A 19,102-nucleotide genomic window follows, 5' to 3' on the forward strand; every position below is an offset into this window, starting at 1 on the left:
GCGGGAAATCGCTCCCTGACCCCCGCTGGACCTCCAGGAACTTTTGGCCAGCTTGTGGGGGGCCTCCTGACCCCTACAAGACTTGCCAAAAGTCCAGCGGGGGTCCGGAAGGACCTCCTGCCGTCCAATCGTGTTCGCCTATGGCCGCTGCCATTTTTCGGCGCCATTTTGGAAAATGGCGCCGGCTGAACACAACAAGATGCAGGAGCAGGAGCCCGTTCCGGACCGCTGCCGTTCCGGACCCGCAGGTTATTTAACTCATTGGGGGGGGGTTCGGGAGGGTGGGAGATTTAATTTAAAGGGTCGGGGGTGGGTTTTAGGGGGTTTTAGTGTGCCGGCTCACGATTCTAACGATTTATAACGATAAATCGTTAGAATCTCTATTGTATTGTGTTCCATAACGGTTTAAGACGATATTAAAATTATCGGACGATAATTTTAATCGTCCTAAAACGATTCACATCCCTAGTATGTATGTATGAGAGAGAGGCATGTGAGAGTGAGAGCTGTGGATGTGTGAGATTGCATGTGAGTGAGAGCCTGTGTGTGTGAGAATGTGTGAGATAGCGTGTGAGAATGAGAACCTGATTGTGTGTTTGAGGGAAGACAGATGGAGAGAAAAGAAATAGAAAAAAAGACCCTGTAAAAGGAATTGGCAAAAAAACAAGAAAGGAAAGGTGGAAAAAAAAGCCTGTGACCAACATGTAATCTTTGGGAATGTGCAAGAGTAGCACTTTCTCTATGCCGATCTCACAATGTACGAGATCAGCATGGAGGAAGTGGAAGCCTGCAAATATTTATTATGAGATAGGTTGTGTTGTGAAACATTTTATTTATGTATATATTTAAGGAAACACATAAATTGTTGAAATACATTTTGTTCGTTTAACCTTTAACTTCTGGTTTGCTGGTAGACTGAATTACTGTGTCAAGAAATTATGTTTGTCTAAAAAGTGTGTCACCAACATGAAAAGTTTGGAAAGCTCTGTCTTAAACTCTTGTTGCTACCATAACTGTTCTAGTTGGCTTTGTATTCTCCTCTTTCTGGCCCCCTAATGTCCCATTTGATTCAGTGTGTATGATTCTTTAACTAGTCCAATACCCAAGGACTCTCATTTCTTCTGTTATTCTCCTACCTGCCCTTACCACTGCACTCTGCATTTGTGCAAAACAGACTTATAGCTTAATTTGCTAAGGTTTTTTCCCCGATAAACACAGATTGGGGGAAAAGTCTTTAGTAAATCAGGCCTTTAAATTTTGTCACAGCTTTGGTTGTTATGACCTCTGCTCATAGGCTTTTCCAGGCATCCACTACCCAGTTGGTAAAGAAGTATATTTGCTTCTATTTGTTTTCATCCTTCCTTCCTCCACCTTCATATTATGACCCCTTTCTCCTTTAATTTCTTTTTATATGGAAAATGCCTCCTTCCACGGTTATTCAATGCTATGTGTTCATATGTATGAGTAGTAAGTGCTTAATTAAAAGAGTAGGGAGGGATGATACAAAGAATTGAAAGAGAATGCAGGCAAATTAACAAAATGTGAAACTAAAATGAAATGACGAAGGAAAAAGCCTACCCATCTCTCAGCCCAGTTGTAATTTTCTTCCATTCACAGCAAGGGCTTTCACTGCAGAAAAGGCATTAACTCAACAGCCATCAATGAGCAATTATCTTTTATTCACCATCTGATAACTACTAAAATCTTCTTCTTTTTTTGCACTTACCCAATGACTTGTTGCTCATAATACTGCAGTGTCCTCTGGAGAGTCAGCTGTATAGTCTGAGGCTAGAGGATAATAAGAGTTAAAAAAAAAACATTATCAGAAAATTATTGTTAGAATGAATTCCAGCTCAAAAGCTTAGCAGGTAACTACTGGCTACTCAGTGAATGAGCAATTGGAATTTTTTTAAATATACTATTACCTTATTTTCTCCATTTTCCACATAATTTGCCATAGTTATGCATGAGAACAAATGTACAAGTACTATGTTTCTTTTGTACTTCACTAAGGATTATCAATGCATTTTAACATACAGATTTCTTACAGTATTAACCATAAGCAACCTATCTCCCCTCTCATTTTCTTATATACCAAAAAACAAATTAAGAAATCCAAATGACTGTATACTCCACCTCAGGCTTCTATAAACACACAATCGTCCTTATATTTGGGGGGGGGGGGGGGTGGTATTTAAAAATGTTCTTGCTTATTCAAGTGTATATAATTCTAGTACAGTATATGGAATCTATACCTACAGTACCTAAATGTAAACCAATGGTGATATCTCAGATCGAATGTCGGTATATAAAATAATAAATACAAATATTTCTATTTCCCACTTTTATATCACTCATGACAGAGCCACTGTCCTCATGGTAGAGGAAAGATTTATGGTCTCGTGATTACCATATAATGTGTTTCCACATTACATGCTGTCCTGAACTGAACCCTAGTGTGATAAGGGTTCTGGACTTCAAGAGGGAAGATGTGAAGATGATGACTGATTGTATTGAGGAAGCCTGTCAAGAATCTAGAATCCGAAGGGTCCAGAAGGTCTATGGACAGAAATAAAAGGGAGCATAGAAAGGGCAACAAATCTCTGCATAAGGCAAGTTAGCAAGTAAAGAGAAAAAAAACTGATTAAACTGGTTCTCTAAAATAATAAAAGCAAAAAAAGTCGAATATAATTCAGAAAATAGAAAAAACCACAGATGGGGAAGACAGGTACAATTATAATAAATAAAGGAGGGGGGGCAGGGAATGTAGTTAGTTGAAGTGAAAACGTTTGCCAAGTCAATAAAAGAAGAATATAAAAATCAAGAGAGAGCATAACATAGACAAGAGGAGAAAGTAGGGTTATGAGGAGGGGGATCAGTAGGTCTAATAAGCAGGCTAGACAAATAGTTTTCCTCATGGCATACAGAAGGGGAAGATGATGGTTAAGGCAGGACATGATTGTGAAATGATCTCAAATCCATTTACCAAAGACAAAGTACCTATAGCTAGAGATGTATAGTTATTTCAAATGATGTATGTGTGGTGACCACCTGGTCAGCCACTAGATGGCCCCAGTACCCCACTATTCAGGAATATGTTAGGCACCTCCCCTAGAGGCTGTCTGTAGTGGGTGGAACTTTTCCCTATAAATAGGGGCTAGGAGTAGGTTAGTTTAGCTTTTGGAGAGTGAGGACTATCCAAATTGTTCCTTTAGAGTGAGGCCTATTTCCCCCATTGATTTATATTTTTGGAGGGTATTCCATCCTTAGCATTCCCTGCCTGTCTGGAGGTTGGTCCAGTTAGAAAAGAGACTTTGAGTGTTTTGCTAATTTTAAGAAGTTTCACTGGATTGGAAGCCTAGTCCTTTTGGAGATGGCAGTTCCCCGGATCCGGAGGCCATGACACTGAAGACCTGGTAGAACCAGGTCTAGGAGAGAGACAGATCTGCAGTGACAGTGTTTTCCATCGAAAAGAGATGTTTGTCCATCTAAGAGGGGTTTTTTTATTTGTTTTGGGCAGGAGGTTTTTATTCACCTTCTTGCCTGAAGCTGGGCTGGAAAAAGATCAGTTTTGAACTTTAACACCTGACCCCTCCTTCAGAAAGGTCCAATATCTATTAGAAAGAAAGGTGAACTCTGAAGACCCTCAACAGAATCTTCATCCTCAGGATACAGGAGCAAGTTGGGTGAAGGAAAATAACTTTGGACTCAGATAGGATTGTTCTATGTACTGAGGGGTCTCCTCACATAGTAGGGTTTTTCCAAATGTTTTACAAAAATCAGTAAAATATTATTTGAAGCCCCAGTCTGTTGTTCTGCTCATCTGTGCCTGAAGCTGTGCATCATTATATTCACAGTCAGAGACATAAAATAACACAAACACACAGGAAAGAGTACATTACATGCAGACCTGTATGACCAGACAACATATGACCGCTGGGCCATAAGCATCAGCTCTCACCCCACCCCCACACACCCACAAAGAAAGAACCCCCATCTTGGGAAGTAACTGGAAGGGGAGAGAGGTTGTGAAGATTGCCCCGGAGTCATAAATTCTTTTGTGTGCCCTTGGAGAACATGCCTCTCCCAAGAAAAGAGTTACACTAGTTATTTTTTGTTTTTAAATACACAGTTAAAATAGAGTACGATGAATGAGGGAATAGTTGCTGCATGCATGCCAGCACTGTTACATCAAAAGCAAGACATCAGCATCTGGAAAGTGCTGCATACTTATCCCTATGTCTGATTGGCTAAGGATCTTCTCTTATTTCTTGAAGAATTAAATACTTGGAAGAATTTTTATTCTGTGATTCGCTGTTGAAGATTCCAGAATCATTGGGATGATTATTTTCAAACTTTGAAAACAAAAATCTAATAAGGAAAAAAGTAATATCCTATTAGTGTCTAAAATTGAAAGGCAGTTGATGACTAATATATTATGCTCCCAATGAAAAGACGAGGAGTTTCTTTGACCAGTTTTTCCAGACTCCTAGCCGCAGTTTTGCAGGGAATATTTTGGGTGACTTCAGATTTTTAAATCACTTTCTAAAGTAATCTCAACAGGGGTTTGCTTTCTCTTAGTAGTGGAGAGCTGGCTACAGTGAAGTTTTTCCATAGAGGTATGAAAGAATAAGTCTTAGTTGGTGTGTGGAAAAGGGGACATGGAAAGAGATGATGCTTCCTTCTGTTCCACGATTGCTACGTGGATGATCAATGAGAACAAGCTGCATAGAGTTTTTTGCTGCTCATACTATTTTAGGCAGAGCATGCTCCGTAGTAACTATTATTTCCCCTTCTCCCATCTCAGGTCATGCTAGAACTAGGAAGTTTAATAATGCACTGCTTGAAATGATAATTACATAATCTGTCTTCAAATCTGAGGGGGCAGCCTAGCTGACATCTAATAAAAATGATGCTATCTGGAAAGTGGGGAAAGCACCCACAAGGGTCCTAGAAAGAGAAGAAACAAGGAAACAAAAGTAACTACACTGCAAGGTACAATTCAAGAGCTAAAGACCTTAACTCTTGTTGGAGATCTCGGGGAAACTAGTTACCCCATTCTCCAAGGTTGCGATGTAACTCCAAAGTTTGTGCTCTAATTGGAACATTTTGGACATTGTCATGGGTATCTCAATGCAGAATTTCTCAAATATTCAGCCAGTAACAATAATCAGTTGGTGGTCTAAAAGCTGCCGGGGTACAAGTTACCAGTAATACAACATGTTAATCCAGAGCAGATGATTTTATAGCTTGTCATGCATTAACACTGATGTTATTGTTTCTATGATGTTAGGATAGCATCCCCAAATTTCAGCCATTTATAATAAAGAGCTTTCAATCTGTGGATGAAATCTGCTCTGTAATCCCCCAGACATAAACTGCATTGAATCCTGAGGATAGCTTCACAACCTCATCCCACATTTGAAATGTAAGCTCCAAAGTTACAGCTTTGATTTGTTACTATTTTTCTTAAATGACTTCATTTTCTCCCCTGAACATGGGATCAAAATTATGTTTGACAGAGCCATACACACTGGTATTTATGGTAATTGGTTCATGCATTGCATACAATGTCATCTTTCATATCATAACCAGTAATTCCCATTTCAAGGACAAGCTAAAGTAAGAATATTTTTTACCTATGCCTGGGAATATTCTTAAAATAGTAATCTACTAATTAAGGCGATGGTTCTCAACCTATTATTGACCCTACCCTCTCTAAGACAGTCTGCCTTTCAGGGAATCCCTAATGAATATGCATGAGATATTTGTATGCATAGTCTCCACTGTATGTAAATATATTTCTTGAATATTTCTTAGGAGCATCCTGAGAACCAGGCTGCAGAAAGGTGACCCCCCGGAGAAGGGGGTCGCAGGATAGGAAAATCTTTTTTGAAAAAAAGTGAAAGAAATTCACTTGCATAACAGAAAGATATTAGGCTACAGAAAAGAGGCAGTTATGATTCTTAATAATCTACTGAGGATCTGTTCTTACTGCTGAAATGTTCACGTTTAAATGTCATATCAAGCTAGTGTATAAAATAATCAATACTACTAGAGAAGACAGCATACACTGGGATTTACAAATTTGTTGAAAAAAAAATCTCCAGTCACAGCAGAACTGAACCCTGTAATAATGAAAACAAAAAAACTTTGAAACCTGGAATCATCCAGTTGGAAGGGACCTCAAGGGTTTCATCAAATCCATTAACCTGCTTCAAGGAGGGCTCGATTATTCCTGAACTGCCCCAGAAAGATGCTTGTTTAACAGGGACTTGAAAATCTCCAGTGCTGGAGATAACACCACCAGCCCAGGAAACTCTTTCCAGGAAGGAGCTGCCAAAAAAAAAAACTCTTGTGCAAGTCGTCCACAAGCCAGAAGATCGCCCAATCCTCCTGTCTGCAGGTCTTGGGATTTAAACCTCCATCCTTCTGTCTCCAAATTAAAAGCTGCAATGCCAACTTAAAGTAAGAGATCCTAAAGAAAGGGGGCACATGGAAAACGTGAAAATCGATCCCACTACCTTCCCGTGCTAAGGGAGTATTCTCCCATTTCAGCTAATAACCCGGTGATACCCTGGAGGAGGTTCCATTGTTTTATCAAATCAAATAGTCCCCCTGAGGTGAGGGCACCCTGGTATGAATTTAGCAGCACACCACTGGAATCATTCCTTAACAAAACAGTAACCTTCAAATCCTGGCTTCATCAGTGAAGTACTATTGGGATCTTGAGCAACCTTACTTTACCCAAATGTAGACTAAGACTGTGGCAGCACAAAAGTAGATTGTGTGGCAAGAGTTTTGAAATTCTGTAGTGATTCTGTGGCTCATTTGCATATAGTTTATACAACTGAATGCGCAGTTTTTAAATATTTTCCAACATTTGTGTTATTGGATTTTGTTTGTTTGTTTGTTTTCCATTATTTCTTAGTTCTTCATTTTTCCTTTTCATTTCTTTTTCTTCATCCATTCCCTTTTTTCCGCCTCTTCTCCATTTGCTTCCTTCTTTTTCTTCTACTTTCTAAAACTCTTTGAAGCCATTCTATCAGAGGTGCCTCTTCTTATCTGGCCTGCCTAATTTATCCTTTATTTCACTCATATATTTCCCTCCATCCATCCTCCATTTCTTCAATCCCTCCATTCTCCCCATCACTTCTTCCCAGACTTTCCTACTTCCCATCTCCTCATCCCTTTTTCCCAGTTCCCCCATCCCTCCTCTTTAGTCTCTATCTACCTGTCACTTCCCATCATTCCCCTCTAGTCTACCCAACGCTTTGATGCATGGTGCTAGTGACAGGAGTAGAACCATCTTCCTTCACTGCAATGTATTCAAAATCCACTGCATAACTTATCTTTCTATAATGTCTATAATGTAACCCCTTTTCTCACGTCATCACATTGGCTGCCTGTCTACTTCCATATACAGCTCAAACTTCTCTCTCTCACTTACAAATGCATTTACTCCACAGCTCCCCATTCTCTGTCTTTACTTCTCTCCCCTTACACCTTTTCTTGTGAACTCTGTTCATCTATGCCTTTCACCCCCCCCCCCCCCCCCACCAATTCCAGTCTCTGTGCTTTCCACCTTGCTGTACCATATGACTCCCTGAGTCAGCGTGTCATGCACCCTCTCTGGCTACCTTCAAATCCGGTCTACAAACTCACACTTTTCAGGCGGCTTTTAATGCCTAACCACTTCTCTGCAATAAATGCCCTTCCCATTGATTCTTGCTTGTTGTGTATGTTTGTCTTGACTAGATTGTAAGGTCCATGGAGCATGGATGGTCTCTTGTGTGTATTTATACAGCTCTGTTGATAAATAGAAGTAGCAAGTCTGGTGCATGCATAGTACAAGCAGTGGTCAGAAGCTGAAGTGCTGGGATGGCAAACAAAACAGAGCAGCAGTGCAGAGCTGCTGTGTGCAACAAGGTGACATGGAGGGAGCCCAAGCAAGAGAAAGGTAGCCCAGGGGTGCATCGGGTGAGATGGTGTCAGGGATGGAGAGGCAGCCTGCAAATACAGAAAGTTGGAAGAAAGGAGATGTGACTAAAGCTGCACTGGGTAGGCAAAAGGAAGAGGAAATCTGAAACTGCAACAGGTTGAAAGGAGGGAGAGACAGCCTGGAATTCCATTGGGTGTGCTCCTATTTGCAATGAAATGGAAAATTTCAACAAAACTTCCTGTTTTGTTTTGTTTAATTTAATTTGGAAAACAAAAATGAAACAAAAAAAATGTAGTTCATTTTTGTTTTGTTTTCTGTCAGCCACCAGCCTCAGCCTGCCCTGCCTCTGCCCCATGGAAAAACTCCAGCACTGCCAATTTTTTAAAAATTATAGCCCCCAATTGGCCTGCCCTCAGCCCTCCCCACCTCCCAGACCCAATTTATTCACTTCTGGGTTTCCGAAGGCCAAAGAGGCCAGGAGCAAACCCTAGGCACTCCTGCTCTTCTGGGTCAATCTTTCAAAATGGCACCAGCCAACCAAATTAAAAGAAGTCAAACCAAAAAAAAAAATGTAAGTGCACACCACTATTGGGTGGACGAGTATGAGGGAGAGAGAAAAGGCTGTCCAGAGCAATATCAGGTAGATAGGTGAGAGGAAAAAGTGGCCTGAAGCTTTAGTTAGCAGTAGAGGGAAAGAAATGGTGGTGGTGGAGAGGCAGGGCAGCCTGAGGTGGTGACCGAGGAAGAGAAAGAAGCAGTTGCAGGGCAGCCACTGCTGGAGAAAAAGAGAGAGCCATATGAATGCAACATGAGGAAGCAAGATCGTTGTTCCGACTTCTCTCAATATCTTTTCCGTGTAGTTAAACAGAGTTAAAACACTGATTCAGTTTTGTGTACGCCAACACAATTTATTACAGAACAACAGGATAAACAAAACTTACTGTAAAATGAAATGGAAATTAGAAAACTGTACAGAGACTCGGGATGAAACAGCTGAAATAGCCCTTTCCTAGAATACTTTTGGTTGAATGCAGTGTGAAAAGACAATGCCTTCTCCTGGGGTTTCAGAGGATGATGACAATTGCACTCTGCCCAAAGCCCTTTAAGTCTAAAAATGGAGAAAACCTCCCTGAGTAAATTACTTAATGAAGATGTCCTGCTTCTAAGGATACCAACTGGGATAAAGAATACATTCTGAGTCCAGAATTGGAAAGCAGGGAGGATACAATGGGAGAAGGAAGAAGTACCTAACAATTTAGCTCTTACAACCTATTTATTTATTTAAAAAAATGTGTAACCCTCTGATCAACAGTTCTCAGCGAGTAATAATACAGCATGCATAAAAGAAGTAACATAAGATAACCTGAACAGATAATCAACATAAGCCACAGTCTACCCAGAATACCTGCATACTGGTCTAGGCTTGTCACCAACCCAAGGGGCAAAGTAACCCCCTCATTTATCAAAATGCGCTAAGGCATTTTCGCATGCGTTAAGGGCGAATCGCAGGCGAAAAGCCCCCTTAACGCATGCAATAGCACCATATTGTATGGTGTGATGCAAATCCAAAAAAGAGGAGAAGCCCTATTGCATGGCTTTAATGCTGATTTTAGCTACAGTGTTTTCAGTAGTGTTAAGCTGTGCAATAGCTTGTGTTACTGCATTTTGTGATGTCTCCTCAAAGGCTGTTTTAGTAGGTTTGAAGCTGGGGGGGGGGGGGGGGGAAGGTAGGAAGGGTAATAAAAACTCCACACAGTAAAATGGTGGCCAGACAGTTATATAACAGAGGAGCTTACCATTTCACATCTTCCATATGGGGGAGCTAAGTAAGAATGTGCATTTGTTTAAAACAAATGACCCCCAATTGTTTTAGTCATGGGGACAGCAAAAGGAATGGGGAACTTCCCATGAATGAAACATATAATTTGTTTCATTTATTTAGCTCCCATATAGTCCGATACAATACGGACAAACTGAAAAAAAGCACATCCACTTTGGAGCCCGCTTCCAGAATGTGCACATAGGCCCCTCTCCTGGGCACACAATACATAATGCAAATGAGGGGTTGCGCTAAAAGGAGGCGCTAGGGGTAATTACGTGCCTCTAGCGCCTCCTTGGCCCATGAGAGGTGGCTGTCAGGGGGTTTCAAACATGGACGCTCAATTTTATGAGCATCCATTTTCCAAACCCGCTTACAATCATGGGTTAGGAAAATGGACGCTCGTAAAATTGAGCGTCCGTTTTCCTAACCTGACTTGCTGGCTCAATTTTATTTTATTTTTTCCCCTTTTTGGCTCCTCCAACTTAATATTGCTAGGATATTAAGTCAGAGGGTATACAGAAAAAACAGTATTTTCTGCTTTTCTGTACACTTTTTCTGGCTGCTCAGAAATTAACACCTGCCCTTGGACAGGCACTAATTTTTGAGCGTAAAATGTGTGGATTGGCCGCACATTTTTTTTTTCAGTATCCCAAGCAAATAACTAATAGCCTCATCAACATGCCTTTGCATGTGATGAGCGCCGTTAGTTTCCGGGATGTTGGACTCGCATTTTCAACGCGCTAAACCCCCTTACTGTATAAGGGGTAATGGACGCACATCGAAATTGCATGTCCAAATCATGTAAAATGGCGCACTTTACTGTATCGGCCTGATAGAGTTTAATAGTTCATTAAAGTCTTTAGAGCCAAAGGATTCTAAGGGAGTTCATGTGGAAGTCTCCATAGCAACCAGCTTTTGTCTGTGACTCATGTATGACTTCACAGCCTTGCCAGGATGTGCCAGCAAGAAGACCATAATGCTAACATATCACAGTGAAACATTTTTCCAATTTTGCCTATTACTGCTCTGTGGATCCGGTGATGGTGATCCTGAGTTCTGAGCATGTGCAAACTCTGAAGAGACTTTGCATTACTTTTTAAATTGCATCTGAGAAGGTCTTGCTTTAGGTTGAGTTCTCTCAGAGTGTTCAACTGTCCTGTGCTTTGCTGTTTAAACACTAGAAATATTTAAAGTTTTTTTGGCTGCTATTCCTTAATTGTAACTGGAAAACTTGTGACAGGTTGCTAGCATTCAGAGTTTGTCAAAGTTTTTCCTTTCCCTTTGGGGAGAGTGAAGGGCAGGCAGGGTGGGAGCGATTGGGGACCAGTTCCAGGGACTAGATGTGCCACCGAGTGCTTCAAGAAAGCAGGCAAGTGGCCAATTTGTGGATCCTGTGGCTGTCGGTAGTGCACAGACCCATGGGCATAGCATCCATAGTGCACAGTGGGGCACAGGCAGCAACAGCTTTAAAATGGGGTATGCTGGGCAACAGCAACTTGGTAAGTTATTACATCTTCTCTGGCTCTTCCCCAGAACAATAAGTGCTGCCACCCATCACTGCTGTTCCCCCTAAGCTGCACACATACATGGGAAAAGTGGTGCACTTGCACACACAAGCAGCTCTAAACTACACATGTGCGTTTGCGCACAACGTTTCCTGCGGGTGCACACAGCTTCCCCCTGTGCCCCAGTGCAGGAAGCCTGATGGGGCTCTGGCAGAGCCCATCCCACCATGGCCCAAAATGAAGAAAAGGCCAGAAGGACCATGATGGAACCCATCCCACCACAGCCTGAAGTAAAGGAGAAGACGTGTGTGTGTGTGTGTGTGTGTGTGTGTGTGTGTGTGTGTGTGTGTGTGTGTGTGGATGTCTGTGTGAGAATTTGTGTGCATGTCTTTGTGAGAGCCTATGGGTGTGTGTATATCTCTGTATGAGAGCCTGTATGTGTGAGAGCTTGAGAGAACCTATATCCATGTGAGAGGCTGTGTGTATGTACTGTGTGTCGGTAAGAACCTGTTTGCATGTGTGTGTGTGTGAGTGCATGCCTGTGAGAACTATGTGTCACACACACAGGCTCTCACAGGCACATGCGCACATACACACACACACACACACAATGTTTGTGAGAAAGGAGTGTGCATGAAAGCATTAAGCATGTACATGAGAGAGGGAGTGTCTGAAAGAATGAATGTGTTAGTATGTGAGTGAGGGAAAGAGAAAAGATAAGTTTGTGTGGCCCTACCTCCCCTAATGCATGATAATCTCAGGGTGATTGGAAATCAAAAGATCCCAGGTATGGAGAGCAGGAGATTTTTTTTTAATTCTTATTCGTTTTAATTATTGTATGTAATTTGAAGTTTCAATTGTTTTAAATTTTTTTTTTAATATTAGAACATTTTTAAATTATTGGATGGTTTATTCATCAGAAGTTTTGAAATATACTATGGGCCGGATTTTAAAAGGGTTACGCCAGAGCTTTCCAAAGTGTGTGTCGGGACACATTAGTGTGTCGCCTGTAGTGTGGAGGTGTGTCGCCCGGTCCAGAGGGCCGGCGGAAGCAGGGAACTATAGCAGGAAGATCGGCGGGCAGTGGTGGAGCTTACATCACCACAGCCCGAAGAAAAGGGTCACGTTCACTCCTCCTCCTTCCTGCCTGTGCAGCCCCAGAAGAAAAACGTTGCCAGAGCCGCGTGGGCAGGAAGGAGGAGGAGCATCTGCTGCATACAGAAGAGCAGCATTAATGGGCCGCTGCAGATCCCACGTCGCGGCGGCCCAAGAAGAGGAGGAAACCCGATAGCAGAGCCACTGCAGATCCCATGTCACGGCCAGGGAAGATCAGGGCCTCTGCAGAGAAACCCGTGCAGAGGGACAGCATGTGCCAGTGAGAGCCTGTGCTTGAGCAAGAGAGCATGTAGGAGTGAGAGAGCCTGTGTGTGTGAGAGTGAGACAGCATGTGCACGAGAGAGACAGTATGTATGTATGTATGTATGTATGAGAGAGAGGCATGTGAGGGTGAGAGCTGTGGATGTGTGAGATTGCATGTGAGTGTGAGAGCCTGTGTGTGTGAGAATGTGTGAGATAGACAGCGAGTGAGAATGAGAACCTGATTGTGTGTTTGAGGGAAGAAGACAGATGGAGAGAAAAGAAATAGAAAAAAAGACCCTGTAAAAGGAATTGGCAAAAAAACAAGAAAGGAAAGGTGGAAAAAAAAAGCCTGTGACCAACCGATTAGAAAGCTAAGATCAGACAGCAAAGGTAAAAAAAAATATTACTTTTTAGTGATTGGCACATGTAATCTTTGGGAATGTGCAAGAGTAGCACTTTCTCTATGCCGATCTCACAATGTACGAGATCAGCATGGAGGAAGTGGAAGCCTGCAAATATTTATTATGAGATAGGTTGGTGTTGTGAAACATTTTATTTATGTATATATTTAAGGAAACATACATAAATTGTTGAAATACATTTTGTTCATTTAACCTTTAACTTCTGGTTTGCTGGTAGACTGAATTACTGTGTCACGAAATTATGTTTGTCTAAAAAGTGTGTCACTAACATGAAAAGTTTGGAAAGCTCTGGGTTACGCACATAAGGTACATACGTAACCTTTTTAAAAAAAAAACCCCGCACGCGCCGAGCCTATTTTGCATAGGTTCGGCGGCGCGTGCAAGCCCCGGGACGCACGTAAGTCCCAGGCCTTGCAAAAAGGGGCAGTCGGGGGCGTGCCCAGGGGTGTGGTTTCCGATCGGGGGCGTGTGGGCGGCCGGGGGCGTGGCCGAGTGCCCCAACACAGCGGCCTGTGTCGGGGCCTGCCACACTGGCGCTCGTAAGTTACTACTGCCCAGAGGCAGTAGTAACTTTTCAGATAAAGGTAGGGGGGGGGGGGTCTAGATAGGGCCAGGAGAGTGGGTTAGGTAGGGGAAGGGAGGGGAAGGTGCAGGGGGGTGAAAGAAAAGTTCCCTCCGAGGCCGCTCCGATTTCGGAGCGGCCTCGGAGGGAACGGGCAGTGCGCGCAGGGCTCAGCGCGCGCAAGTTGCACAAATGTGCACCCCCTTGCGCGCACCGACCCCGGATTTTATAAGATATGCGGGGCTACGTGTGTATCTTATAAAATCCAGTATACTTTTGTTCGCGCCTGATGTGAGAACAAAAGTACGCGCGCTGTCTTTTAAAATGTACCCCTATTTGTGTTTGGGAAATATTAGAACGCATTTATAAAAGTTTTTTTTATTATTAGATGTTTACCAGCTGCTTTGACATTTAGGGGTAGATTTTAAAAGAAGCGCGATCAGCCTACTTTTGCTTGCGCATCAGACTCAAGCAAAAGTACGCTGGATTTTAGTAGATACGCGCGGAGCCGCGCGTATCCACTAAAATCCTGGATCGGCGCGCGCAAGGCTATCGATTTTGTATAGCCTGCGCGCGCCGAGCCGCGCTGCCTCCCCCCGTTCCCTCCAAGGCCGCTCCGAAATCGGAGCGGCCTCGGAGGGAACTTTCCTTTGCCCTCCCCTCACCTTACCCTCCCTTCCCCTACCTAACCCACCCACCCGGCCCTGTCTACACCCCCCCCTTACCTTTGTCGGGGGATTTACGCCTCCCGGAGGGAGACGTAAATCCCTGCGCGCCAGCGGGCCTGCTGTGCGCCGGGCCGCGACCTGGGGGCGGGTACGGAGGGCGCGGCCACGCCCCCGGGCCGTAGCCACGCCCCCGTACCCGCCCCCAAAACGCTGCCGACACGCCCCCGGAACGCCGCGACGACCGGGCCCGCCCCCCGACACGCCCCCGACACGCCCCCCTCCGAGAACCCCGGGACTTACGCGAGTCCCGGGGCTCTGCGCGCGCCGGGAGGCCTATGTAAAATAGGCTTCCCGGCGCGCAGGGCCCTGCTCGCGTAAATCCGCCCGGTTTTGGGCGGATTTACGCGAGCAGGGCTCTGAAAATCCGCCCCTTAGTCTTTTTATTACCATAGTTATAATATTATGAATGATATTTTATAACTCTTGATTTTATTGTTTGATGTTTTGAGAGAAGTGATGATGTTTCTGTTTTTCTATTGCTGCACTGTATAATACAGTCAGGCTTGTGGTTTCCAGTTCAGTTTTTGTTGGCACATTTCTATTCTGTATTAGGTGAGGGTCTTTCTGAATTTTAAAGGTCCAATTCTTGTGTAACTTTAATTCTTGCTATGAAAATGATGGTACTTATCACTGTCTCTTACAGCATTTTGGATGAAAAATTTTGTCAGATGGATGTAGTAGACTTGCTTGACAAGTACAATAGCAGACTAGAAGACGGTCAGCATGAATTTGAAATGTATGCAGTCACCATGGGCATGAGATATTAGCCAGAGACATTCTTAGAGCAGGTACAGGAACAGAAAGTAAATTCTAGAGGTGAGCCAATGCTGGGATTTTGTATGCCTTACAAGATAAGTAAGTGGAAGGGCAAGACAGTATAAAGAAGATGACAGTATAGTGTTGTAAGAAGAAATTGCTTTTTCAGCTGACTAAGACAATGTAGTGAAGCAAAAGAGAGATGAGACAGTAGTGGAGAGGATACAAGGGTCAACAGCCTGGAAAATTCTGTAGGTGTTGGTGGTGACTGGATGAAGTTGTGGAGAAGGGTGGTTTAGTGTGAAAATTATCATATGATAGTCTTTGAAAGAAGTCTGAGAGACAGCAAAGAGGAAAGGACTAGATCAAGACAGTGGCCATGATTGTGAGTAGGGATGGTACAGCAAAGCTGGAGATCAAATAAGAAGGTTATGAAAAGGAGTTTGTAGGCACAAGAATCAGCAAGGTCATCAACATGGAAGTTAAAGTAGCCAAGAATGGGAAGGAGAAGATGGGTCAAGGAAGAAGGAAAATAGAAAAAAAAACTTAAAGGAGCAGCTACAAAGGTTAAGAGTTTACATCAGGCATGGACATTGTTTAAAAATTCCATCTTGGAAGCCCAGACCAGATGTACTCCATGCATTAGAAAAGATGGAAGGAAAGCTAAACAACTACCAGCATGGTTAAAAGGTGAGGTGAGAGAGGCTATAATAGCTAAAAGAACATCTTTCAAGCAATGGAAAAATAATATGAATGAAGAAAACAGGAAACAGAATCAGTTATTTAGTCTTTCAGATAATAGAAAGACTAGGGGGCACTCCATGAAGTTAGCATGTGGCTCCTTTAAAACTAATCGAAGAAAGTTCTTCTTCACTCAATGCACAATTAAACTCTGGAATTTGTTGCCAGAGGACATGGTTAGTTCATTTAGTATAGCTGTGTTTAAAAAAGGATTGGATAAGTTCTTGGAGAAGTCCATTACCTGCTATTAATTAAGTTGACTTAGAAAATAGCCACTGCTATTACTAGCAACGGTAACATGAAATAGACTTAGTTTTTGGGTACTTGCCAGGTTCTTATGGCCTGGATTGGCCACTGTTGTAAACAGGATGCTGGGCTTGATGGACCCTTGGTCTGACCCAGTATGGTATGTTCTTATGTTCTCATAGTACTGGCAAGTTAGATGCAAAGCATTGACAAGGAAGACAAAGAGAACATTTGAAAAAAAAAACTTGCCATGGAAACAAAAACTCATAATAAAAACTTTTTCAAGTACATTCAAAGTAAAAGGCATGTCAAGGAGACAATTGGACCAATAGATGTTTAAGGGGTAAAAGGGGCACTTAGGGATGACAAAGCCATTGCAGAGAGACTAAATTGATTCTTTGTTTTGGTCTTCACTGAGGAAGATGTAAAAGAGGTATGCCAACAATGATATTCAAAAGTGATGATTCTATACAACTGAAACAAATCTCAGTGAAACTGGAAGATGTACTAGGGTACATTGACAAACTAAGGAGAGTCAAATCACTTGGACCAGATGGTATACATCCCAAGGTGCTGAAAGAACTGAAAAATGAATTTGTGGACCATTGTCTATGGTACCTGAAGACCAAAGAGTTGCCAATGTAATGCCAATTTTTAAAAAGGGCTCAAGGAGTGATCCAGGAAACTGCAGACCAGTGAGTCTGACATCTGTGCCAGGCAAAATGGTATAAACTATCACAAAGAACAAAATTGCTGAACATATAGATAGGCATAGAATAATGGGACAAAGCCAACATGGATTTAACCAAATGAAGTCTTGTCTCACCAATCTGCTACATTTTTCTGAAGGTGTAAATAAACAAGGATAAAGATGAGCCAGTTTATACAGTGTAACTGGATTTCCAGAAAGCATTTGACAAAGTTTCTCGTGAGAGACTTCTTAGAAAATTAAAAATGTATGAGATAGGGGGCAGTGTCCTATTATAGATTGCGAACTGATTAGAAGATAGAAAACAGAGAGTAGAGCTAAATGATAAATTTTCCCACTGGATAAAAGTGAATAGTGGAATGTCCCAGGGATCTGTTTGGGACCACTGCTTTTAATATATTTATAAAAGACCTGGAAATAGGAACTATGAGTGAGGTGATCAGATTTGCTGAGGACACAAAATTATTCAAAGTTGTTAAATCACAAGAGGATTGTGAGAAATTGCAAGAAGAGCCTGCAAAACTGGGAGACCGGGCATGCATATGGCAAATGAAATTTAATGTGGACAAGTGCAAAATGATGCACTTAGGGAGGAGTAACCTAAATTATAGCTACATAATGCAAGGTTCCACATTAGGAGTCACCATTCAGGTGTTGTGGGAGTGCTAGGGAGCGATCCCGCTTTTGGGGAGACTGGTGTGCCCTTGCATCCCGATGTGACTGCAGAGAGGAGCTCCGTAGAAGCGCCAAGGCAGGTGAGATGTATCCCAGCACAGGCGGACAGGCACAAGACCAGGGACTCGGACTTCCACCGAACCTGACGCATCAGTAGAATCCCAACAACGCAATGTTGGTCTCTGGGGTAGCCCTCCGGCCACTCGATAGCCCTTTTGGACCTGCCGTATGGGAACGGCAAATGTGCCAGGAGGGACAGAGGTCAAGGGCAGATGATGGAACTGGAAGAAGACGAGACTTGAAGACTGAAGAAGATCAGATGATACTTGAAGATGAGGATCCGATGAGGACTTGATAAGGATGAGGAAAGGCTGAAGAGAAGAACATCAGGGACACTGATGAAGACACTTGCTGAGTGGAAAGATGACAAAAGAGTTAAAACTCAGTATGAAGGTATCTAGCCATGACTCGTAGCAGCAACCATCCTGAACTGAGGCTTCGGGGACCCGATGTGATCGGCGCAGCCAACCTTAAGAAGCGGAGACTTCAGACCCAATGTGGAAGACGAATCAGAAGGTCAATCGAAGTTGAAGAGGACGGTCCATTAGGAGGTAAATCTGGAACCAGGATATCCAAGAGGAAGGCTACCCTGACAAGGGAGCCAAAGAGTCTGAAGGCTCCTTGACATAGGAGCCAAAAGGTTCCGAACGCTTGACAGCAAAAAGGACTGAAGATGAGGATGTCAAAAGGATCTGAAGATGAAGACAACTTGATACGAAGACGTCTGGCACATCAGGACATCTGGACTTCAAACCCTAGGACACTCAGTCAAGAGCATCAAGGAGGTGTCAAGTGAACTGGAGAATGAGACATCTGAGACATCTGGACCTCTGACCCCCAGGTCACCCAACCAAAAGCAACGAGGAGGCTCCGAGAGGCAGAACAACAGGATGACGGACCTCAGGAAGGACAGGACGTCAGAAGGCGAGGACTTCAGGAAGATCTGAAAGTGAAGACACCAGGAGGGTCGGACGATGAAGACATCTGAAGACAAGGACTTAGGATCCAGCGAGAGACCAAACATGGAACGAAGATGAGACGAAGGTTCAGGAACCACAAAGGAAGACAAAAGAATTCCCATGAAGAACAGAGTGCCTTGAAGAAGCGGAGCTGGAAATCAGGAACTCCTGGACCGAAGAGCTGAAATGGAGGATCCAGGAGCAGTCCGATTCCATGATTGACTCCTTGCGAAGGCGAAGATGAACTGAAGGCTGAGCCCTTTTGTAGGGCTAAAGAGGAACACCCATGATGACATCATAAGGAGGAGCCAGGAGGCTGCTGTCCCTGGTCCTGCCTAAGGAGGCAGGACCAGGGACAGCAGCCATGCTGAGGAGGAAGGAGAAAGCAGGCCCAAGGCATCGGAGGCGACTCCTACCGCTGAAGAGAAGCTGAAGACAGCTCCAGGCTGAGGAAACGCCGGTGGTGGCCTCCAGGCTGTGAAGAGTAGCTCCAGGCGGCCTCCTGGCTGCAAGAAGAGGAGCGACGATGGAGTCGGCGGCTCCTGCCTCCGAGGACGCTGGAGGCGGCTCTCCCTGCCGCGAGAGGGTCCCAGCAAGAACAGCTCCGCGCCACGAG

The 19,102-nt window shown here is 43.5% G+C and overlaps 1 protein-coding gene across 3 annotated transcripts in view; it reads right to left on the reverse strand.

Annotated features, from left to right (window-relative positions):
* GUCY1A2 (guanylate cyclase 1 soluble subunit alpha 2) overlaps nucleotides 1–19,102 on the reverse strand; it is a 549,703-nt gene that overhangs the window by 498,904 nt on the left and 31,697 nt on the right. For all 3 annotated transcript variants that reach the window (XM_029602441.1, XM_029602443.1, XM_029602442.1), the window contains exon 2: nucleotides 1,727–1,788. In XM_029602441.1, the coding sequence (XP_029458301.1) occupies nucleotides 1,727–1,788 (62 nt within the window). The remainder of the gene's footprint in view (nucleotides 1–1,726; nucleotides 1,789–19,102) is intronic.

Source organism: Rhinatrema bivittatum, chromosome 5 (genome assembly GCF_901001135.1).
Source record: "Rhinatrema bivittatum chromosome 5, aRhiBiv1.1, whole genome shotgun sequence".
In the NCBI taxonomy this organism is placed as follows: Eukaryota; Metazoa; Chordata; class Amphibia; order Gymnophiona; family Rhinatrematidae; genus Rhinatrema; species Rhinatrema bivittatum.